This window comes from Lepisosteus platostomus, chromosome 4, assembly GCF_059453375.1.
Source record: "Lepisosteus platostomus isolate fLepPlt1 chromosome 4, fLepPlt1.hap1, whole genome shotgun sequence".
Taxonomy (NCBI): domain Eukaryota; kingdom Metazoa; phylum Chordata; class Actinopteri; order Semionotiformes; family Lepisosteidae; genus Lepisosteus; species Lepisosteus platostomus.
Window position 1 is genome coordinate 13,949,666 of NC_142614.1, and position 25,981 is coordinate 13,975,646.

The 25,981-nt window shown below is 38.7% G+C and overlaps 1 protein-coding gene across 1 annotated transcript; it reads left to right on the forward strand.

The window, feature by feature from the left end:
* The first annotated feature begins 15,414 nt into the window (after window positions 1-15,414).
* LOC148672753 (hematopoietic prostaglandin D synthase-like) lies at window positions 15,415-25,473 on the forward strand. Its single transcript, XM_088628639.1, has 6 exons — window positions 15,415-15,500; window positions 17,487-17,626; window positions 19,424-19,516; window positions 22,391-22,500; window positions 23,988-24,086; window positions 25,157-25,473. Exons 2-6 carry the CDS (start codon window positions 17,494-17,496, stop codon window positions 25,319-25,321), a joined length of 600 nt encoding a protein of 199 aa, XP_088484765.1. The 5' UTR covers window positions 15,415-15,500; window positions 17,487-17,493; the 3' UTR covers window positions 25,322-25,473.
* The last annotated feature ends 508 nt before the right edge of the window (window positions 25,474-25,981 follow it).

Consider the following 25,981-nt stretch of genomic DNA (forward strand, 5'->3'; position numbering starts at 1 on the left):
TGTGTCTCCCCCTGTTTATTCTTAGCTCCTCCAGGGCTCAGGGCTCAGCATTAGGGTACAGATGTCACGAGGCCCACCTAGCACCAGGATACCCTACGTCCGTCTCCTGAGGGCATAGGCCACATCCCTGACACCTCCCGTTTCCTGAGCCCGGGGTCTGGAGGATCTTGCCCCATTATACCAGGATCTCCATGTCGGTTGTCTGTTCGTGTTTTCCCCATTCCCGGGGATTTTAACCTTGTCACGTGATCTTTTGCTAATGGACTCTTGGACTGTGCCCTGACCCTCCTTCGGACCTGCTCGGATTTGGACACCACTCTTTGTCTCCCCCGCTCACTGACTCATGGATTGTCACTATTATTTTGTGCACCATTAAACCCCTGTGTGTTTTCCCATACCACACCTCCTGTTTCCTCCAGCTCTTACCGCATCGCATAGGGTCTACTACAAAACCCGACACAGACTGCAGACCCTGGCCGTTACACTACCCAGACCTCCATCTGTAGCAAAGATCAACTGAAATCAGAGAACACAATAACAGACTAAAGTACCATCAATGCTTTCTAGCATTAACCTAGAATGCTTTCAAGCCATCAGAAAATTATATATAAAATTTGAGACATTTAAAAGTTATCAAATGGAAAAACAAGAATATCAGGCTTCTGGTACTTTAATGTTTATTAGTGTATTCATGCCTGAAAAGTCACTGTAGAAACCCTGATTTAAAACCAGTAGATACACAGTCACTATACAGTACTGATTTCAGACTGACCAGAGTCTTAGTCCAGTGTGACCCTCACACTCAAGGACAGTCACTGCAATGAAGCAAGGGAGAGATGAAAAACAGCAAGTCCATCACATTAAAATAGAGCTTGACTGCAGGGATGCGATTAAGACTCTGATTAAATGGGACCAAAGGATAGCCCAATGGCCAGCTCACTGGGGTGGTGTTGGGTGTAAGAGGATTTATTTCTTTTTACGTTAATGTGATAGAAAAGGACACATCTCTCACACAATGCTCATCTCTTGATGTCAAGAACTGGACTCTTGTCTTGTTTCATTTTGAAGTATATTAAAGTGTACAGCAAATAACATTTGGACAATTTCTTCTTCTGTACTGTACTAAAGCTTCCTAGAGCTTGATAGAGTACAGTAACTCTCAGGGGCTCTGAGAGCCATTCACAGACTGGATGTCGGTTCATTTCATGGCTGCATAATTATAGAATTGTTTGCGCCGATTGCTGTCTTTTGCATGAACATGTGACTTTGTGCTTAATGCCATTCAATATTGTATGAATATGAAAAAAGTCTTGTTAAACCTCCCAAATTTATATGAACTGTATTCTTGTCAGCAATTCTGTAATATGTGACCTTTCAGTCCTCTGAATACTCTCTAAAATCAAGGGTTGTTTGAGTATTTGATCACAAACATCACAAATATGAGTGTCATATCAAAAATACTTTGCTGGATCACCTTCACCTCCTTCCGTCTTTCTAAAAAAATAATGAAACACATGATATATGAAGTTCTTGCAGTAAATATTCTTGATTTAAATGACCCAAAATAGTTTTGTATTGCTTTCATTTGTTATTTTTTGCCTGTCCAATGAATTAACTGTGTAAAACACGTCACCATACTGTAGTATTATTAAAACTCCAACCCTTTTAGAAGTTTCTGTACAGAAAGATTTGATCAATATTAATTATTAACCCATTTACTGAGCTGCACTCACAGTGATGGAAAAATTGGCTTCTAATTATGCAGAAGATCTTAGCAACAAAATGTACTTTGTTAGGGGACAAAAGTCACGATTTCTGCAAGTTTCAAATGTACTAAAACTATGATACTAGAAACAACAAAAAAAAACAATGTATTAATTTCTACAAGTAATACTACATTCTCACAGTGTCCTGAGCAAAGAGAAAGTTTAAGAGAAGATTAAAGACAGATGAGTTGGCAAACATTATTAAAAACATAAACAAGTTAATTTCAAGTGTATTAAAAATGTTGATTGAGCATTTTAAACAGTCAATTGGCTTAACCCACTTGGCTGAGGGCTGACCTTCTGGCCATGCAGAAGGTGGAGTGGTCCAGAGGCAGCTACTGAGATTCAGATGGAGTGGGAAAGGGATGCAAATGTCAGATGAGAAGGATAGTAGGACAACTATAGTAATAAAAACATGTATGATATATGTATAGTATTTAAAAAATTTAGGTGAGAAAATGACGTCAGGATTTCATTACAAATTACAATGACAGCTTTCATACCCCATTTAGTGAAGTATTGTTTACTAGGCTAGAATTACTCATCAGATCTATTGAACAAAGCTTCCCCCAGCACATGTTATGGCAATACGTTTTTCTGCAGCTCCACTGATATTTATACAGTTTATCGATGCACATCTGCTGTATGTTCTTTTTAATGGGAACCAGATTTCTAGCCTAGTAAACAATACTTCACTAAATGGGGTATGAAAGCTGTCATTGTAATTTGTAATGAAATCCTGACGTCATTTTCTGACAATGACAATGACTGTACTCCTAAACCACTACACACACATGTAAGCCGAAATTGTACTGTCCCCTCGATAGCCCAGTAAAACTGTACCGGTCTTAATATTTAATATTTATTAATAAACCATACTATTTTTAACCATACTATTTTTGCACTGTTCCAAGAATTACCTTGCACTGTTTTGTCCTGTTATATTTTCTCTATTTGCGGAATTTTGCACAGTTTTGATTACTTGATTACATATTATTTATGTTATGTTATTACACGTTACTGTTATTGCTATTGTGTTACTGTCTATTGTCTTATCTTCTGTCCTATTTATATACTGCACCTGAGTGACTAATGAGAAACACTTTTCATTATACTATGCACCTGTGTAAGTATAATGACAATAAAGTTAAATTGAATTGTATTTGCTCACAGACTGGCAACAGACTAATAGCATCACTATAATAGGGACAGAACTGGGTACATCTGAGTGAAAGTGGCATTCATTTATGGGTATAGTGATGTCTGCATACACTAGTATCCAAGAGCAAACCATTCATGTCATAATTGTGTATGCTTTATTTTTTTCTGCAATAGGGGAATCTAAAAAAATAATCTTGGGTCATTCCATCAATCTTAAAAGATTTCTTTAGCTTGCATCCTAGGTGTGCCACCACTTAAAACATTGCCTTTTGAAGAACAACAGTAAAATTAGTCTGTGTTTTTCTTGTTTTTGTTCTGCATATTTCCTTACTATTCTGAGTAAGACATAAAAAAGACATATAAAAAATCGTAAGGTTCAAACAGGATGTCCATGGCGTGTATATACAGTAAGGTTAAAAGACCTCTGTGCCGTAATCAGTAATATGGCTTGATTATCCCAATAATTCCAGATGCCTCATGTGCTACACATACTGTAAAAAACCTGTCTAACAAAAACAGTGTTGGGTTGATGCACAATTTCCACCCCACTCTTCACACACATGAATGCACATGCTGGATTTACCAGCTTCTCATAATGTTTTTCCCGTGCTTTGCTTTTGCATTTAAGGACAAACACTCTAAAGAAGCAGCCTTTTTAAGCAGACAGAAAAGGCAAGTACACCTTTCTTACAAAGCTGTCTCAGCCTTCCATTAGTTTCAGGATGTTTAATTTCCTATCACAATAAGCATCAGAAGAAACATATCACTCATTATTAAAATATTTAGATTCTGGATATTGATTAATTGCTTTTGCTGTCACTTTGATTAATTCATCACTCATGACTGATCAACACTTCAGTGATTGTTGCATGAGCACTCAGTTGATAAGCGATTTAACCATTTTATTGTCAAACCTGTTGAAAATCATGAAAGAAAAACACAGCAGGAAACCAATAAGCCCCACTTATCAAGACCTTTGCACCATCAGCTCAGGCAAACTGGCCAACAGTGGGGCCTAGTCCTGTCCTGCTGAACACTGTTCAGCAGTGTTTCTCAACTAGCGAGCCTCCAGACGAAGACGGGTGTGTGTAAGAAATTTTGGAAAGGTCACATACTGTATTAGAATATAAATGAACAAATTACTCTCTATATACATTACGGTTTATAACCAAAGTGTCATGTTGCACTTCAGCAACTTAGTATAGTGCAAGTTTTTTCAAGGTTGCATGAAACTTGGACATAAAAACCAAAACCAGAGAACATCTGAGAGTGGTTGAGCAGGAGCTCTGAGTTTCACTGTCATACGTTTTGAAGGGTTGAGTGGCTATGTACTGTACTATGAAGAAAACTTAGATTAAACATTCCACATCTTGGTTATAATATTATAATGATATGCTTGGGTTGGTGATGTGTGTGTGGGGGGGGAGACGGAGGTATGCTATAAAATCACAACCTGACTCAAGAAGCTTCATTAATAAAGAACTGGGACCTGGGACTGAAACCTCTCCTGTTATTTTATCTCTTGCAGAAAAAAATACAATTTGAAGAAAAGACAGGCGACATCCATGCATTAAAACCATTGAAACATATTACAATGCATTAAAAAGTAAGAGCTTGGTAATACATTTGTGAACCATTTCTAATGTACTGTATAAATCAAATAAAAAAAAACATAAAGCATTTCAGTGTTATAACACTTATTGTGTTATACAATTGACACCTATTGTTTTATGTTCAGGAGTTAAGCTAAAAAAGCTGAATAATTCAGAAGCACTTAACAATGTGAGCTTTTCATTTCCAGAGTGCCAGACTTGTTTTGTTTTTACAATTAATAATTTTCTGACCTACAGTACATCCCATTTGTATTCTCCACACAGCTGTACTATCACTCTTTACAGATGAAGTACAGAGATGCTATTTGGATTTTCCTCTATGCTCAGAGCCTGCTGAGCATCAGTGGACAGTAGTTCGAGTTGGTAGCTCTGTCAGCATGCGTAGGCTGCAAAGGAGCCACAATGTTACAGCTGTAGAGCTGACGCAAAAACATTGTGTCTCTTTTCTTTTCCTTTAAGCATGGAATAAATCTCAGTGGACAGAAGTGTTACTGGGCTTCATATCCCAGCAGCCAGATGTACACAGATAAAGAACTCCTGACCAAAACAGAAGAACAGAGGGATTCACTGAAACTGCTCCTACAGTACCTGTCTGCTCTGCTCTGCCCACGAAAACTACAGAATCAGGGATCCTGATTTAAGTTCAGATTTAACCTAGAAAAGCTAAAAGTCTGTAGGTCTCCTTAAATCTTCACCTTCTTCTGGCCTATGTTTTGACTGAGCTACTGTAAATGAACCCCCTTCTTGAAGTCTCGTGTTGTTGATGATTCCTGAATGCTAAACCTGAAGGAAAATATTCAGGTTGCATGCAGTAGCTTTTGTCACATCATCAGTTCGAAGGTCCAAAGGTCCAATATATTTTCCCAAAGATAATCTCAGGCTTTCGTCACATGTGAAGAGAAACACTTTTATATAAACTGAAAAACTTTCACTTTAAAGCCTTTCCACTCAACCACATCACCTACAGTATGCATCACTCGGGACCAACCACCTTTCTAGTTAGATCTGCTCACCTGTGTAGTGTTCTCCCCTTCCAAACCTCTGCGCTGTATTTTGTTCTGTTTTGTTTCAAGCAGGCTGCTTGCTGCATACAACTATTTGTTAAATGGAACAGCTTCAACTCTAAACGTGGGATTATTAATATAATACCTCTGATTCCTCCAGAACAGCACAAATCACTGGTTTAGGTGGAGCTATGCTACTGTACGTGCTGAATTGATAGCCAATAGAACTGTAATTAACAGCAGGAAAAACAGTGAGGAACTTACATGCATACAGAGAGTGTAACTGCATGCAACCCACTTAATTTGGAATATTCCAGCTGATTATTGATTTTCAATGGGTATTTGTCACTTCGCATTGTTTTCATTTCATTAATTTGTACAGAGTGCAGAGAGACTTATTGTGCTCATAGATAACTGTAACCATAAAAAATGCTTTTCACTGGTTACAATAAGTCAGAACATTGTAGAGCATGTTCTCTGAAAAAAACATTTTCAGAAATAAGAGAGTGGGATTTTAATATGTTTAAATGAGTAAAGAAAAATAAATATGCTAGCAAAAAATATCTTTAAGCTTCTTAAAGATAAACCAATACATTTTAAAACCATGTTTTGCCAGTGTCTGACCATATACTGTACTGTAAGTGTAAAAACAATTTCCTTTTCTGAGCACTAGAATTTTCGAGATACACTGAATAGTCATTACATCGCATCAGTGAATTGCATTTCATTCTCAGATGTTAAATATATAGAACAGGGAATTCATAATATCATCTTTGTTATCCATCTTTTTAAATTTCCATTTTCCATTTCTCAGACTACTGTTTAAAATGTCTGCATTTAAAAGCAAATAACCTCATCAGTATTTCTTTTCTTCTCTGTCTGTCAACGAAAATACACTGCTACACTTGTGTTCCAATAAGAACGTTTTCAGTGTGGAGAGATGGAATTTGACTTTGAACACTGTTATCTCTAAGGATGATTTTACAGCAGTTCTGCTTAGGCACTTAAGTGGGATATAAAATGATGTGATAGTCCAAATGTTTTTACTTGTTTCTGCAGGGATAGCCATTCAACTGTTTAAGAAGTAATATACTTGACCACAAAAATGGGATTATAAGTAAAGAAGCTTGGAAAACATGAGAAAATCTTGGAAAACATTCATTGAAGTGCTAACACCACAAAGTTCAATTTGGAACTGATTAAACTACTGTATGCATGCAACTCTCAATGTCTGTTAGAAAAGGTCTGTAATTGTAGGGGCAAAAACAAGATCTAACTGCTTTATCTAACAAATTAACATGCATTAGCTAACTTTTTAGAAACACAATTACCAACCAATGCATTTGGATTGCATTTCTTTTTTTACTCCACTTTTTCCTGGTGAACCTCACAGCAAGCTGGAGGCTGTCCTGTAAGTGCAGGATTGAAGGAGGGAACAACTCCCAGGTCAGGATCCCAGCCCATCACAGGGCACACACACATGCTGTACCCATATACACAGATGTGCAGATGCACACACACACAAACAAGTATGCACATGCATGCATATTCATGCGCACACATGCATACTGACAATCTAGAAGCCAGGTAACTTAGCCAGCAAAACCCAAAACACCCAACATCACAAACATGGAGATACCATGTTAACTCTACAATGATGCCAGCCCAGACCCATTAGCATTGCTGCTTTGCGATCTCCATGGTGTTTGTATGTTCTCCCCATATGTGTTTGTGTTTGAGTCCATGTGTGCTCTGTGATGGACTGGTGTCCTGTCTAGGGTGTACCTCACCTTGCACCCATTGCTTTCGGGGATAGGGTCTAGCCCATCTGTACCCCTGGTATTGGATAAAGCTGTGAAAATGGGTAGAAAATAAGAAATGGGTGGATGGATGGACTGTAAAAGTGACATCAAGCTAGGTGATCATGAAGAATACACCCATACATCTACTGTATTTCTTGGAGGTTATGAAGTGCTGTACATTCTGGGGTGTTACTTTATATTTTCTATATGCTATAGCAAGTGACAAGTGATTTTGGATTTTGTCATGTGTGGCTCCTGTTACCCCAGCTGAGGTAATATCGCTACAGTTTAGTGTATTTTATCAAACATCTACCTACACCCTACAGACTGAGCAATTAAATGGAGAATAATTGCTTTTTTTGTTGCATATTTGTTTTCCAGGGCAAGATCAGTGGGAGTTCTCTGTTCAGCCATGTTCTCCACAGTGCTGTTTCATTATTCTGATGGGGAAACACAAAGCAGAACAAACTATATTTTTACAGAGAAATCAAGCCGAGCGTGACAAAAACTAAAGAAAGCCTTCCTTTTACTTTTACTCTTGATTACCGGGAGCCTTATTTTGAGGCAATTTTTCATTCCTAGCTCTTCTTTGAAAGCTTGATCAGTATTTACAAAAACTAGCTGGAAACAGACCTAAACAGGGCCTGAAGCATTGAAACCCCACGTGTTTATACTGCATGAGCATCATTCGAGTTCAGCATCTCCTTGCCAGGGCATTCAAGAATGGTGATATTGTAGAGCAGAGAGAAACCATATAATATATGGGGATGACAGTAAATATTGAGGCACACCATAAAGGATGCTTCTGTGGTCACGTCTTTATAATTAACTAATGTATCGGTATGAAGCTGAAAGAAAAGTATAGAAGTGCTAAAAATATCCAAAATGTACAAACTATAAATGAAAAAACAAATATGTGTTTATAGTCTGTTGTTTAAAGAGTCAACATATCCTGAGGAGGTCGGGGATCTGATCAAAGGACCCCAGTCTGGATTGTTAGTTTGAATATAATACAGGAACATGGAATAAACAGTGTAGCAAAATGTGAAAAACCTGTTGCTTTTCAGAGCCCCCAACATTTTTGTCCTCAGCACACTGGGGCGAGCAGATGGATGGGGTGCATGTTTTCCGCTGTAGTGCAAAAATCACACACACAGAGCTGAAGTTTGTGTTCACCAACCCAATGTCTTCATGACTATTCTTCTACAGAGGAAAAAAAAATAACACAGCACTCACCAATCCTGTTTCAGCATGCACTTCTCGTCCAAGTCAGAAAACCTCAATGTGGACAGCTCCTCCTTCCACCGAGAAGCATCAAGCTCAACAGCTCAAGTCCCAGCAAAGCGAGGAATGGAGAATTCTCAACCGTGCTGCCCTGCAAGGCTGCTGAGGCTCCCCCAGCCCTCCCCCTCCCCTCTGCAGCCCTCACTCCAGCGCCTGGAGCCCCAGAGCCAGCGAGGTGCGAAAGCACAGCCTCAGCCAGAGAGCCGCACATTTCTCCGCAGCTGAGACCAGCTCGGTGTGGGGGGAGATTTCTTATCAAACTGCTCTGAGCAGTTGGAAGCAAAGATGCCTGATGTGACTTGGCAGCACAGTCCAATCAGTGTTAGGAAAGCTGTCAAACCATTTTTCTACAGGATAGAAAAAAATGTACAGTATATATGTATATCTCAACAAGAACCAGAGATTAGAGTGGGGGAAACAGACATAGTCTAAAGGTTAGGCTAGTTCATTAAAAGTAGCACAAACAAGAGCTGCTGGGGACCTGCTGCTGTCCTTAATATAATTTAATTCAGACATCAGTTTTATGCCTAATTGATAGAGAAGCTCTGATGCTTTAATTATATTCCCCCATCAATGGTATGATGTTCTTGTGAATACAAGCTGAATGGCTGTTTTTTTCTTCTTCCTTACACAGGTATTGTGTAAGGAATTCTGAATATAAAACTTGTGCTGCAAAATCAGCAGCACTGTTGAAAATGTTAGAAAATACTACAGAAATCTAACTCAAAGTTATTACATTTTGTTGGAGTTACTCCCTTCTGTGCTGCATAATTTGATTTATATCAATGGCTATATTCAGGAATACTGCACGGGCTCCCTGCGAATTTCAGAATAAAATTTAAAATACTCCTGCTTACCTTTAATGACATGAACAGTATACGGCACCTTGAGTGCCTGTGCCGCGGTGGTTGGCATTGCCTCCTCGCAGCAATAGGGTGCTGGGTTCAATTACTGGAGTGCTATCTATATGGAGTTTGCATGCTCTCCCCATGTTACAGCTTTCTCCCACAGTCCAAAGGCATACTGGGGAGTTAATAGGCTTCTGGGAAAATTGGCCCTGGTATGAGTTGTACAGTATGTCTGTGTTTCTGTCTGTGTGTGCCCAATGATGGACAAGTGTACTCTCCAGTGTACCCTGCCGTGCTTCCATTGCTTGCTGTGACCCCCGCATGACCCTAGGTTGGATAAAATGGTTAGACAATGGATGGTTGGATGAATGGATAGTGCCTGCGCACTAAAAAACCATTAGAATAGTTTCCCTTTCTTCTGCTTCAAATACCATTGAAGCAGAACACATTGAACACACTCCATAGCAGCAATATTTGTTTTATAATTTATCACCCAAACGTGTAAACAGGTTTCTAAATGTTAGTGCACTGTACACACTTAAATCCCATAACTTCAGTTCTACACTTTCTAACAATCTGTTCTAATATTCTGTTTGCCTTTTGTATTCCTAAATGTATAACAAGTCTGGGGTATTTTCAAGAAGAATGGCAAAGAATGGGATATGCAATATGTGGCTGTTAATTACATTTGCTTATCTCTTAAGGCTGTTTTGGGTGCATTTGAGATTTGATTAAAAAACTTTAGCTGTAGCAGGTCCTAACTAGTGGGACTGTGGAATTATGGAAGTATGGAATTGTGCTTGGAACAAACTACCTGGCCATTTTGTTGAAGCCAATTTTTCCCGAAACACTGGATGAGATCTTTGGATCAATTTGCTACTATTTGTTCAATGAATTGGCTTAATGGCTTCCTCTCATTTGTAATCTTTTTAAAATCCGTAACTTTTTTTTGTCACCAATAGAAATTAATAAAATACTGTAGAATTGTTATTGACAGTTAACTCAGAATATATTCCACTCACTCCAATTCTCCTTGAATATATTTTCTCCCAGTGGCTCCCATGACATATTTAGAGATGTTTTATTGTAAGAATATTAAATTATAATTACTAGGTCATATTAGCATTTTAAAGAGAACAGGTTTCCACATCACCTCCAGGTGGCAGCAGGACAGGCGTTTAATAAAAAAACGAAATACTGTGCTTTCTAAGTTCTGTTCCTTTCCAGAAACAACAGGAAACAGACTGGTGATCAGTGTAAGAAACACTGAAAACATTGTAGTGTTGACACTTAGTTTCTAAAAAACACATAACCTTCGAAGCATACTGTGACAAGCACACTAGCCCTTTTATTTTCAGTCTGAACACAAGGGTGATCAGCTCCAAACAGTAAAGACTTGGACACTTGTTATCTCAATTGGTGTAGACTTTTGAGCAACCTTCTGAAGAAGGTCAGGATGGTGGTCAGGTACAGCTCCAGCAATGGAACACACTCCAGTCTCTGTTGGGGTCAAGAGAATACTACTGAGCCAGATGTATAAAGGTTTAAGCAGAAACTCATTATGTTGGATCATTTATGTGACAGGAACAATATACTTTTGAACACATCCATGTACAAATGGTCAAGAATCAGAAGCCATCAGTAGGTTTTTGTCTTGTACACTGCACTCTTTTTTTCTAAAGCTGCACTGATGTACAGTAGACAGGACAGAGAACCACAAAACTGTCCTGGAGACATTGGCTCTAAATACACCTGGTTTTTCCTCAAATCATTCCCATTTCACTGCCCACACCACTTTTCACTCCATACACAAATACATATGAATCATAGTGCATTTGAAATATCAAAGACAGGTGACTGATGTACTTTCAGTGGGGCACAGATTTGAAAAGAACCATCATTTATTGTGGGCTTTGCTGTATATTAGGGGTCATCGTCCTTGATTCCAGGGTGTTACAGAGTCCTCTGTTATGCATTTTAGACCACCTCTTCCTTACTTAATTTAAACAAGGTATTGACATAATTCACATGAAGATTACCACAATCTCTATCCAACAACCAAAAGACTGGATATCTCCATGATCAAGGTTAGAGACCATTGCTCCACAGGCTAGGATAGAACCTGTATTTCAGTTTGTTTATAAAGAAACCTATTTTAGCTTAGTCTTATTGGCCTTACTGGTCTCTCTTGTTGCTTCTGAACTGTGTGGTGTATATTGTCGTGAGCTCCAAAGAGGCAGTTCCTCAACTGAACTGATTACTGGTCTGAAAGAGCTACATCTGTACAACTAAACCTTTCAGAGCACAACAGTTCCAATTTTATACATGCTAGAATAAATACAGTATCTGTTATATATCTGTTAAATATCTGCATCTAAAGAAGTACTGTAATACTGCACGCCTTAGGAGATAATAGATATTTACTTATTTCACATTTTTTCCTTCTCCTTTTTAAACAAATCGATAAGAGCCCACAAAAAAGAAAAAAAAGTGAAATGTCTAACAGTTCCGCTGTGCAACATACAGACTGCTGCCACTGTGGTGTCACAGGTTCAGACTGACATGCCCTGTGAGGAGCTCAGGATGTCACTTGGTCCTTTGCGCCAGGTCTTTGGGTTCTGCAGGCATCCTTAATCAGTGGCTAAAGATCATGGTACTGTAATCTGGACTTTTCAGGATTCCTGTAAAGTAGCTAAAAGCTGGGGTGAAATGCAGACCAGAAGACTCTATTGACCAGTTGTTCCATAGTGGTAAAGCAACACTACAGAAACTGGACCTTTCTTCTCAATCCTGTTTCACAATACAGTTTTGTTTTTCATACAGGTATGTATAAAGCTGGACCACTCACGCAGAAAAAGAATGCCAGAGTACATAAAAAAGCAGAAATTTGTATTCAGAAAAATAAAACATATTACTTAAAGGTGCCTTTTATTTAATGAAAAAAAAAAGAATTCCCAACTCAACTAAAAGTCAAGTAAGTGTTTAATAAGAAATCAATAAGGCACATAATTGCCATTCCATGAAACTCAATAAGAGCTACTGTCTGTCAATACCAGCTGAAGGTTACTTAGGTGTGCCAAGGTGTCACAAAGTCTGCTCCAGATGGGAGTTCATCTTTATTTGTCACTTTCAAGAGAACAGCCTGCTGACTCAGGAGAGCTGACTGAAGCTGATACTGTTATTATTTCTCCCAGTGGCAAACATATTTGTGAACTTTATTCACAGCATACTTTTCATTTGAGTGTTTTCAGGTTTTGGTCATTTACACTATTAACTGTACAAATGGTGGTACATTACCTGTGGTGTGGACACACAATTATTGTCCTGGAATCCATCCATCCATTTCCTACCACTTTATTCAATACAGGTCATGGGGGAACTGAAACCTTACCCTGAAAGCATCGGGCAAAAGGCAGGGTACACCATCGACGTTTGATATTACAGTATAGCAGTTTTTTACCCATAAATAGTCAATGAAAAAGCTATGAAATGTCTTCAAAATTCTTAAAACCTCAGTAATAATGTTAACATATTATGAAAATATGGCTTTCAGAAGTCAAGAAAATATTACATTTTAACAATCTGTCTGAAATTATTTTATAATAATATGTAGAATGCATTAACAAAAACACGAGCACTTTAATATGAAGTGTGACTGATTTCTATGCAAACTGCATGTAACCAGCACTCAAGAGTGCATTCTGTAGGCTACATAAGCTCTTTTGATCAAGGAAGCAGTTAATACTCTGGCTCATTAATGTCCATCAAATTCCTGTTGTTCATGTACTATTAAGACAGTTTGGATTTTGTGCAGGGGTATACTACACCTGATTTAAAGGAAGAAACACAATTTTCTCACATGAACGAATTTGTAGAATCCCTGTTCTACTGTACTCCCTGACAATGGAACATGGTTACTAGCAGTATAAAAAAAGTTACTAGCACCCAAAGAAATCTCCAATGATTATAAAATGGTAAAATACTTTGTTCATATAAACATTTTACAATAAGGGCTGGACTGTTCACTCTCCTGGGCACCCTGTTACCTCCCTTTAAACTTTTAAAAACACACAGAAACGACGAGCTGGATTTTATGGATAAGGGCTCACATACTGTAAGGAGCAATTACAGTGTAACTCCGGACTGGGTGAGGTAGCTGTTACTATTATAAAGCTTTGCAAAAAATATTCATGACAGATTCTAGATATTCTTACGTTCATCATTTCAATGCAGTTTACATTTTTAGCATCAGAGAACCACTAAATTCTAAAGAACTAAACAACCTACTGTACGTATTGTGCTCTAGCTGTGTAGATACTGTTTACAGTATGTGTGAATTGCATGTGTTTGACACTGAACAGGCTGTTTTTATGGTTCTCTCTGCTAAAGATAAGTAAAACCTTATCCATAAGGGAAAACATGCGATTAGAAAATCTGCATTTGTATTGTTTTAGATTTTATTTCATACTTTAAATGTGCCTTATGTCGCGACCGCCCACAATCAGAATCCAACCATACGCTGTTCTCGCAAACAACCCCGCATTGTTCCCAATCAGACTCCAGCTCTTTCCAATTCCAACAAACACCGTCGCAGTAAGTAATCAACCACCCAGACCTTTCTTTCATCACCGCACCCTCCACTTCCCAGGTTACCCTTACAACCCTTTGACCTCAATATTGGTTTTCACCTATCGGAACTCCCCTTCTCATTTTTTGAGACTTCCTTGCGATTTACCTGACTCCTGAACCTGTCTTTGACCAAGGCCTTTGATCTATAAGGAAGCCTGTTTCCACCAGAGTAAAAAAAAGGTGGGGAGAGCGTGCTATGATATCTCACAGTTTCGACTTCATATTTCATAATTATGATGTTTTGCAACTTAAAATCTCGTAATTCCAACTTCTCGTGTTTACGCCTTTATATCTCACAACTGCAGCCTTATATCTCAAAATAACGACCTCATTTCTGATACGACTTTATATCTCAAAATATCTACCTTATTTCTCATATTTACAATTTCATATCGCACAATTTTGACGTCACTTCTGGCGCCAGCAATGAACATAGCCAGGCCAGGTTGCTCATCTGGCAAAAGAAGCCCACCGTCCACTATTTCATTCAGTTACTATGGAAGCCTCACTGGCAGAAATGGGCTTCCATAAAAATTAGTGTAAACCTACATTAATTCAATTTTTATCAGGGCACTTGACAAGTCTTCAGGCCTATAGATCCTGTACGAGTTATGAATAGAACAAAAGGACAATTAAATGTAGGCTATTTTGAAGTCGCAAATTCGAGATAAAAAGTCAAAATTATGAGACAAAAGTTGTAATTGCTAGATAAAGACGCAATTGCGAGATATGAAGTCGTAATTATGACAAAGTCATAACTTTGAGATATAAAGTCAAAACTTCGAGATAGCATAGCGTGCTTTTTCTTTACTCCCTGGTGGAAACTGGCTTCCATAGGATCTACAATTCAGATAAATACACTCAGATTTTCCTTCTAGAAAATGTTCTAGTAGAAGTTCTACTCCTGTACCCCTTTTTACTGTCAGTCACTGCACAGGGTACTAAAATGCATCTGGCTTGTAGTGTAATAGATTACTGAGCCTCTATTAATGGTAGATCAAATACCTTCGTCAAAGACAGATTCAGGAGTAAGGTAAATCACAAGAAACTCAAAAGTGAGAAGGGAAGCTCAACTAGATGAAAACCACTACTGAGTGTTGAGGGCAAGGTGGTGAGGGTGATGAAAGAAAGGTCTGGTTGGTTGATTAGTTACTGCGATGGCGTTAGTTGGAATTGGAAAGAGCTGGAGTCTGATTGGGTAAAATTCGGGGTTGCTTATGAGGGTGGCATATGGTTGGATTCTGATTGTGGGCGGTCGTGACACCTTATGCTTCAAATGTAGGTTGCGTCATCAGAGATAAGACTTTGGCATCTTATAAAAGCAGCTGGCTACTTCTGTATTTCTTCAGTTAAAAGGAGGAACAAAACCTCAACGAAACCGCATACAGAATCTGTAAGTCAACACTCTTTTTCAACCTTTCAGCAAAAGAAAAAAACACCTCTTGAAATATATTTAATGATATTGTCTTGTAGTCTACGTTTTTCTTACCTTGTGGTTTATAACCCATTTACTACCTTGATATTGTCTTAATTCTGTTACATTTTGATCAGGAACATAGGTCTGAGATTTGTGACTTAAGTTAGAAAAATATCTATATAATCAAACTTTCTATGCATTTGAATTCTGGGTTACAAATGACTGCAAAGGGAAACTAGCAACAATGTTGCTGCTTGGTACACCTGCAAGCATTCTATAATTTTTGGAGGATAGTGAATCTTTGGGACAATAGATTGGAATGGAAAGATTAAAAAAAATCCTCCAAATTACATCATTGCATCATACAGTAGTGGATAGCTTTATTGTTCCGGCACAGGCCACTGTTCTTGAAACTCACTGCTGTGGTCATATCTGTGCTCCCAGGCCAGGGTACCAGGGCTGTGAAGGTTTCAAGGGTGCTGACAGGTGCCAGATACAGCTCAGGTGCTTCCTTGATTCATCCTGACTCTATTTCAGGTGGCTTTAGGCACCCAGCTCCTGCTTTCCCTGTTTCTACTGCATGTTTCTGTTTCTCTGCCATCCCACCAGTACATAAATATGTGGGGTTGGCCCCACTCAGGCTCCTTACCGCAGTACTGTAGGAGTGAGAGGGTGGCCTTTATCAATGCCCTTCTCTTCTATTGCCTCATGGTGGGGGGGGGGGGTCTCTCTGAGGCCTCGACGCAAAGGCACACTGGTAGATTCTAGTAGTTCTGAGGTTGAAATCATCCAGAAAACTCGCCCAACGTACTACTAATTTAATTACACTGCCAAGATTTCTCAAGCCGATGACGTGTGAATAGCTTGCTATTTGCTTACATTCCAAACAATCATGCCTCAGTTGTTTCTCTTTGCTCCTTCAGGCACACTTTTGCTTTCGTGCAACACATGCACATGATTAATCCACCTCGCCCCTTAATCCACAGCGACTTCCTCATGTGCCCATCAGTACTGCTGTGCATGTCTGGGTGCGGTGTCTTGCTCCAGGGTACAACACTGCTCCACTTGGGGTGTGAACCCACAGCTTTCTAGAGCCCTGACCATTGCCTGCTTCATTTCAAAGCTAATTCTCACATGTGAAAAGGCAGTGTGGTAGCATGGAGGTTAGCATTACTGACTGTGGAGAAACAGAACCAGATAAACTGGGAGGGGAAATTGCTCTCATCTTTGTCCTTTCTGCTGTTTGGCTCTCCCTGCCTTTAAAGTGGCGTGATGCCTGGGCCATTTCCAAGAGCAGGGAAACCCTGCACCTCCCTTAAACTCTCAGATGATTCAACAAGAGATGCGCTACTAAGTTATTTATTGACCAGAGAGTGCTGTGTACAGTAACCTTCCTCTTTAGAAACTTTCCTTCAGACACCAGACAATCTTATTCGCTATGTCAGCAGAAGTGATAGTTCACTACCCATTAAATCTAATGTTTTCGGCTTGTATCATTTTAGAATTTGTCAAGTAGGAAGCCAACAAAAAATGTGAAACTTTTTAAAATGTTATTAATAGGGCAAATTAAACTATTTATTATACTCCATAAAGTTGGAAATAACACATAGTAATCCCATACAGTAACTGTATTTGTCTAATTCTGTACATTATTTTTTCAGCACAAACTTAAGTATAAGATAATTGTAGTATTTGGCATGCCCTGCCTTGCATTTCTTAAGCATCATGAAAATCTTTCGCACTGATGGTTTCAGTTATGAGCCCTCAGGCCTCTGAAAGATTTGCTCATTTGTTCATAAGCATGGATCGTTGATCTTACTTTAGTTAAGTGTGTGTTTCTTGGGAAAACCAGTTTCCTCCTCTGTTTCTTGAGCTTTTCGTCACATTAATTCACGCACTATAGAGCAAAGTATGCAGTCTTTGATATATAGTGGAGATCTGTCTCTTATTCATTGGTTTTAGGAGAAGCATGGCTTCCTACAAGCTCACTTACTTTAACATGAGAGGGAGAGCTGAGCTGACCCGCTTCATATTGGCCTATGCAGGGATCCCCTACGAAGACATCAGAATAGAATGGCATAACTGGCCTTCCATCAAGCCCTGTGAGTAGCTTGCGCTCTGTGTTTTACTTGCATTAATATATCGCAGGAATGCATTACTCTGAAACTCCTTACAATGCAGTTTCACAGAAATTTACATTAGAAGTTATGTTAGCAGGCTGCATTGTTTTGTCAACTAGTTTGTCTTCATTTAGAACAATTCAATTTATGTGCTGGTAAGGATTTAGTTAATGTGAAATGACATTATCAATGAATTAAGCTTGCAGTTAATCTTGGTTTCATTTTGTTTATGGAGAGGGAGCACATTGTCAATAACTACTATAATGTTTTGATTGTTGAGGGTTAAAGTTTTCTTGAAGACGATATCCGAGCACCACACATGCAAGATAAACTCTGCCAAACACATTTCAATTGCAAAAATCCATAAAGCACAATTTAAACTCTGCACAGGTAGCTGGGAACTCTTTGTACCACCTTATCGTCTCAAATGTGAAGCAATGTTGGTGGGTTGCAGGCTGTAGGTTTGACTCCCAGATGGACCTCTGCTGTTGTCCCCTTGAGCAAGATGCTGTTCTCATGTAATACCCTGTTATATAAGATGATACTTCCCTAGTCATCATTGTACATGAGAATATATTCTTAGTGGTCAAATAAATGATTATTATTAATATAGGATTCATAATTATAAATATTAAGCAATCATTTTAAAAATCAAAAGGCATAACATAGCCTAACACATGAAGCATGTGGACAAATATCACAGATGTTGTAAAAACAAACCTTGCTTTACGTCTAAACAAATCCAATATAGCTTCATAATATAATTTTAATTTTAAAAGGAAACTTAAGAACTTTAGTTGAATCAAAGATAAAAGATGACTTCTTTGAGAAAAGCAGTTTTTCTTAACACAAAGAGAATTATTAAAAACGGCAAAAAAACCCATCAACCTTCAATATATAGTTATTAGGAGAATAAATAGTTAAATTAAATCAAACAATCTTTGTTCCCTACCATCCTAAATCCTGAGATGGTTTTGTTAAACAGAGTGCTTCTGTAAAGAAGTGTGGTATCTAATTTATCTTTGAGTCCAACGAGAAGAATTTTGGATCTCGGGCTACAGGGTTCCCATGTGTTAGCATCGTGCTGGCCACTGGGAGGTCCTGTCCAGACAAATGGAGCCTGAGCATTAGCAAGCACTACAGGTGTGGCATTGCTACTTTCTGAAGACATCAGAAGCAGGGTTTTGCAGCAGTTGAGATGTATAGTACTACGTGCTGAAGACAAGGACAGTACCTTATGGCAGTAAGTCAGTTTAGAGGTCCGTCGATCCATCTCGTGTGACTTCTGGTTCCTCTGAGCAGTCTGTTCAATAAGGCCGGTCTCATTTTATAGCAGCTCCTTTTCTATATCAATGTATGGTATGCTGAGTCTAGTGTATTTCTTTCTGCAAGAAACATCTCCTAAAAAAAGACAAGAAGATGTTAGAAATGAACAAATCAACAAAAGCAAAATCAGACACCAGAAATGAAAGATAATTGAAAATAGATCAATCAATCATTGAGTTACAGGAGTAGATCCTGATACTGGTTCATAATGTACTGTTGTAGACGCAGATAACTAGGACTGCCATGTTTCCTCAAAACAAAAGATTTAATGGACTTAAAAGTTCTTAAAATCCAACAAGAGTGAAGATCAGCCTAAATGGCAACCGCCCACACAAAGGCCTTTCATTGAGATCCTGCTAGACATTTTGGTTTTTCATCAATGAAGAAATACCAACCAAATGTGTTTGATGGGTAGGAAGGTTGAGTCTTGTTTTTACCTCTTTCTTCTTCCAGCTATTCCATGTGGAAAGCTCCCTGTGATGGAAGTGGATGGAACCCTGATTAATCAGAGCCTCGCAATTGCAAGATATTTTGCTCGGGACGCAGGTTGGTAAAGGACAAGGGGTGGGTCGATATTTCTAATGTCTGTCCAGACCAGTTCTTATTGTGTGTATGTTCGTGTGTGGCAGGACAACAGTACTCAGATAACTATGAATACCCTTTTAAATATTAACAGTTTGAGCTCTGGAATCAGCCCAGGAAAGATCACCAAGACATACTGTATTTTAGTGCTTTTTAGTCTTGGACTGAGAGGACTATGAGGGGACGGGACACAATTATTCAAAACCCAGTAGAATGAACAGTGAGGCAAACAAAAGACAAGTGGGAACCACTTCCTTACCCAAAGGGTTGTGGAAGTCGGGAACAAGTTATCCTGCCACGTGGTGGAATACCAAATGATTATTTCCAAGAGCAAATGTCCCAAAATTATGTAATTTAGGAGTAGAACACCATCACCAGGATTTATGCTAAAATAGTATTAATATAAGCAGGTTAAAGATGTTAGTATTGGAAGAGGGCTATTCTTCAAGTAACTTGTCAAGGAAAAAGACGGGTTTACTATTCAAACTGAGGTGAAAAGAGAAAGTCCTATCTTGTATATCCTTTTTCCTATAAACAGTCATACAAACAGGAGACCAGAGCTAAAACATTTCGATGCATGACTAATACAGTAGGTATCGGTAAGATCTGTCACTAATTCAGATGTACAGTACTGTAGTCATTAGTGAACCCCCCTACATGTACATCCTTCTAGTCATGGTGAAGCACAAGAACTGCATTTTAAAACCACTGGTTATTTTTTTTCCAAATTTTTAACAACCTTTATAATTAATTATAAAAACAGTAGCTCTTGTGCACAAATAACTTAATCCAGAAAACAGATACTAAAAAATCTTTTGAAACAATTAGAAGGAAAATCAATTTGAAACACTTTAGCTGTTGCCACTATTCAAAGCACATCAATTTGAGATTCAACAAAAAAATAACATATTTGTCTCAGCCTTGGTCTTGGAAACCTTGAATCTTCTGTGAAACTGCAGAAGCCAAGGGGAACGAACATGTCCCCATTTTGACTCGGACACAAGCAGACAGGTGTTAGTGCTGCGACCTTTTGCGCGTTGTGCTTCCTGTAGCCATGACATACCTGTGAAATCTGCGAAGCAGAACGGAGGGCTGCGCTACTCTCTCATCTCGCCTCCTTCGCACTGTGAGCCTTCTGTGTGAAAATGAGCATTTCAGAAGTCACAGGAATATCTTCACTTCAGTATATGGAAATCCCCAACATATAAACAAGCGATTTGAGATGCAAAGACATAAATACACTGACGTTGGCCTTTCAAGTGAACTTGCCCACACTTTTGAATTGGAAAGGCCTTGGAATATGAACTAAAACATCATATCATTCCGCTGTAACAACTGCTGTACTTAGAAGAAAAGAGCAAGGAAATGAGAACTTTTCTAAAAGTGTTAATCTCTTTGCAAATTACTGGGCGATAATTTTGAAGAAAACTAATTTCAGTGTGCTATTTGCTGTACGAGAGTCAGCTGGCCAGAATTTTCATACATGTAATTCGAAGCAATGGGTTTAACAGTAATTGAAAGTGACTGGAAAGTTACAACATACAAGATGGAGGTGTTCCAGCTGTCATAAATACTTTAATCGCTAACTGAAATCAGGATCTATCTCATTTTGAGCACTGGAGTACTGTATGCATTTTTCTTGGTATCTGTGCTATTCTTCTTACTAATTTCTGATTGTATCAGAACTCCATTGAATCACAAGTCTTTTCGCAATCTAATTTATCATGTTCCTGACAGATGGGACCCAGAGGTGATTATCCTCTATCTTGACTTGAACTACAATGAGATATGATGCTGACTTTTTTTGCACAGAATGCTAATAGCAGCCATAAGCTGACAGAACAGTTATGTCCAGGTACATTTTTGCCTATGATATTTTTATTAACAGAACAACCTTTTACAAATACATTTCTTCTCATTATTACAAGTTAAATTTTGTTGGAAGAGTAAAAGATAAGCTTTTTAATTTTGAAAAAAAGTCGCAACAAACATTCAGAATTAGAACGCTTTAGAAACCATTCTTAGAATGCTATCGATACTATCAGTTCTGTACAGATTCATTACCATCTGGGTTATTTTAATAAATCAATCATTGGTGGCAACAAAATTCAGTTTCTAATATGAAGTACTCTGGGATCTTTATTATTAGTTCCTGCAGTGAAAACTGGAAGTTGGTACAGCAAAGATTCTGAGGTTGCAAACAGGAGATAAGATCAGAAGGTGCAAATGCAATTAATGGAATCATCCCATGTCAAGCAACACCTTGAGGAAAATAGGGTTCGATTTTCAGCAAGACAAAGTCTCTCAACACACAGCCAGACTGCATTCAAAGTTCTAGAGGTAGAAAAGAGTAACATATACAGTAGTAGTTTAATATGGAGTTGGCTCACTGGAAGTATTCTACTTGAATATACTGTAGCAGAGCACAGAAAAGAGGAGTGCAATCAGAGTATCTGTGTTAATAGCGATGATCAAGACTGAATGGACAAAACGCATGACAAGGCTAAAGCTTTGTGACGGAGCCGACAGCATGCATGTGACCAGCAGGCCTTCACCTTCCCAGAGGCCACACTGACCCAGGCTGCCCAGAGGCCTGTCCTTTGCAATGTGTGAGGTTTTTTTTTTCAGAGGGCAGCGATGTGACTTGTATTCCTTTGCACTCTGTTTCAAATCCATAAAATGGAATCTTAATAAGGCAAGCAATTTTGTTGGGACCAACTTGTATAAAATGCCAGTGAAATTCACTGTTTCCAATTACTCCTTTGTAATGGAACCATTTGTTAGATGTTATGTTTGAACTCACTATGGGTGGTTGAACTGACTGTTCATTTTTTGCAGGTCTGACTGGTAAAAGTCGACTGGAAGAGGCACAGACAGATGCAATAGTGGACACTCTGAATGACTTCACAGTGCTCATCCCATGGAATGAGGAAGATGAAGCCCTGAAAGTAAGCCATTTTATTACTCTCACATGTCCAGGACCCTTTCTGCATAACTGTGTAGCAGCCTGGTTGATGCAAGTTATTGTAAAAGGAGCTTCTGTGCTCTGATAACCCAGATGAGGAAAAACAAAAACAGACTAATGATGAATCATATCTGAAACCATAGCTCTTGCTAAAAACTGCTATTACTCTTGCTTAAGCAATACAAATGGTAGTTCTTTCACTGAATTCTTGTCAGATTTCCAGCTCTTTGCGAAAGAGCTATCAGACTTGTTCTCCACACAAATCCAAGCCTCATGGTCTCAGCTTCTGAGGAGGAAGCTGCTGTGTCTCTCTGAAAGCTGCAGCATAGCTGACTCTCAGGGCAGCCGCTTAATTAATAATAATCATTGCTTACACTTATAAGGCGCTTTTCTGGACACTCCACTCAAAGCGCTTTACAGGTAATGGAGATCCCCTTCACCACCAATGTGCAGCCCTACCTGGATGATGCGACGGCAGCCATAGTGCGCCAGAACGCTCGGCTATCACTGGGGAGGAGACCAGAGTAATGGGGATTATTAGGAGGCCTTTTTCTTTTCGAGAAACACCATTAAAAATCCCAGGACCACACAGAGTCAGGACCTCGGTTTTACGCCTCATCCAAAGGACGGCGACTGTTTATAGTATAGTGTCCCCGGTCACTATACTGGGGCATTAGGACCCACATAGACTGCAGGGTGAGCGCCCCCTGCTGGCCCCACTAACCTCTTCCATCAGCAACCTTAGTTTTTCACAGGAGGTCTCCCCTCCAGGTACTCAGAAGGTATGAGCCTGGTCCGCTTCAGTGGATTGCCAGTTGAGTTGCAGGGTGATATGGCTGCTGGCTATACTGTAGGTACTTTATACATTGTATGTGTGCAAATTGATTTAAAAATGGTTTATCATTCACATTCTTTTATATTTAGACAGAGCAACATTCAATTCTTCTGTTCCATTCTTGTTATTAATGCAAATGCAACTTAAAGTCACAGCAAAAAAATATGCAAGGAAATCAAGAACAAAAATCTATGCATCTTTCTCCAGCAAAGCCATGCAATCACAATTGACAATTGAGCCTTTGTCTTGCTGAAGAAGGAGGGCATACATAATTCTCTTTTTTCCAAAAAAGAGGTGCTGTGTGTGAACATCTTAAACTATTAACGGAACATTTTTTACAGACCACACTCTGATTGAAACTTTAAGTTTTCCCAGCCCCAACAGCATGGCAGTGAGGTGTAGATGGTGTTGCAGTGTTAGTACCTGAACGTGTGATGTCGGTTGTTAAGCTTCTTCTGCACTTCTTAATCAGACCACTGAAGCATGGCAAACTGGGTTCAGTGAAAGATTCCAGCCTTCAGGACACATAAAAGATGGGGCCATTACCTCCGTGGCTCCAAAATAATATTTTTTCCTGGTATAGACAAGCTATCTAACATTTAGTGATGCCTAATTCTTTTTCTTATCTTTTACAGAAAAAGATGATTGATGATCTCTTCAACAACCAAGCTCCAGTATTGCTCCAGAACTTAGAATTACTGCTGGGAGACAAGCAGTGGTTTGTAGGAAACTCAGTAAGTGGGCATTTCTTTATGGCTGGGAGTAATTACGAACGCTGCCCTTTAATGGAATTTTAAAGTTCAAAGTCAACTTACAATTCTTACAGGTAACAAGGAGCCTTACAGCCTCTGACTCATCTGTCAGTCTGAACAGCTGGCTAATCAGTAATGAAGCAATGCAAAGAGACCTTTGCATCAGTAGATGGTTTATTTCACATCAATAACAGACATTTACTTGTGCATATAATGTCTGTTTTTGTGGCATTTGGCAAAGCACTAGTTTTGTTTTAGAAAATGTTTCTTTTTTAAAAAAAAAGGAAGGACAGAGTTAAAGTGATAAATCTCTAATTTTTCTTTTTACAAATATCAAACAATCTGGGATGGCTTCTTTCTAAATGAGTAGGAACTGATGAAAGAGTTACCTGTGTTTACAAGTATATAAGCAAAAGTTCCTTAACTTCAAAGTGCACCCTGTTCATTTTATGCATGTTTAAAAATGGCAAAAAGTATTTGAACTGGGGAGCTAAATGTTTTGCATTTCCTGTCTTGTGATCTGTGGTTGCCTCCAGTCCATCGTAATCCAATAGTGGACAAAGAGGTTACTGAAACAGTTGCGTGATGCACTTGATCCTACAGCAAGAAGAATCTAATTCTACAAATGAAAGTGATTTAAATTTTTGAAGGTTAAGTACTGTACTGGCAGAAATCCCGTGGACAGATGATGGCTCTTTAGTAATACACTGCCATCTAGTGGTAAAGTGTGGTCTACGTATGCGTTGGCACATGAGACTCATTGAGCATAACTTTCTTTGAAATCAGGTGTTTTCCATCTTGTTACTGCCCAAGGCTCATCTTGATGTTAACTAACATACTAGATGCTGAAACAATCACCTGATAATGAATATCTCACAATTGACAACAGACACGAACAACTCCCAAGTACTCACCTATTTCTGATAATTCAGGATACAGAAGCTTTTACTAACATTAGAAAACTATCAAGCAGAGAGGATGGGCTGAATTGCCTCATTAGTAACTGTTTAACAGATATTACATGAAAAAAAAATTTGTTATCTTTATTTCAGGTTACCTGGGCAGACTTCTACTGGGACATCTGTTTCACAACTTTTAATGTTCTGAGGAAAGGCTTTGCAGACAGATACCACAGACTCCAAGCTCTGAAAGACCGAGTAGAAAACATCCCTCAAATTACCGAATGGCTCAAACAAAGGCCATGCACAACATTTTAAGCAACTCTCCACAGAGTACTAAATCAATGGCATTAAGTCCTGCACATTCAGTAAGATGATTGTATCAGACTTGAAATGTCAAAATGCTTTGCCCTTTTTGATGTGCTTCTGATATAACCAAATGTCATAATAAAATGGTTATTTTAGGGGTATTCACATAGATCCTGTGCCATTACGTGACTTCAAGGAAAATAAGCAATGAATTAATCCTTACTTTCTTAATTCACCCAGCTGTTGCAAGGTGTTACTTTGAATGTCATGAAATGTGTCCAATAGACTGCCCCAAGCTAAATTAATGTGATTTAAAATGAATGGAAAACGCAAACTAATGCAGTGCTTCTTAATAACTGAAATCGCAGATAGCTTAAAAGTCAAACTCCTGACTCTTGGGTGTCAAGGGCCCAGGTCAAGGATCTTCTGAGGACCAGCACATTTTTTGTTTTTTTTTCAGGCCCTTGCTATTTGATTTTCAGACATATAGACACCAAAGGCTCGGGTAGAGTAAATCAAAGCATCCACCACCCCACAAAATCTAAATTTGCTTTTAACATGAGCTTAAATTTGATGTAGAGCAGACTAGCTACAAAACAGTATGGACATACACTGCAGTAGAAGCACATCACTACCTGCCCACGAGTACTATAGGAGATAAAATTCAGA

What these genes read in the sequence shown, in the direction of transcription:
- LOC148672753 (XM_088628639.1), top strand. Translation starts at nt 17,494, where the DNA reads ATGGCTTCCTACAAGCTCACTTACTTTAACATGAGAGGGAGAGCTGAG. An exon ending in CTGGCCTTCCATCAAGCCCT is followed by an intron (nt 17,627 to 19,423) that starts GTGAGTAGCTTG and finishes TTCTTCTTCCAG; the next exon opens with CTATTCCATGTGGAAAGCTC. An exon ending in AGTGGTTTGTAGGAAACTCA is followed by an intron (nt 24,087 to 25,156) that starts GTAAGTGGGCAT and finishes TCTTTATTTCAG; the next exon opens with GTTACCTGGGCAGACTTCTA.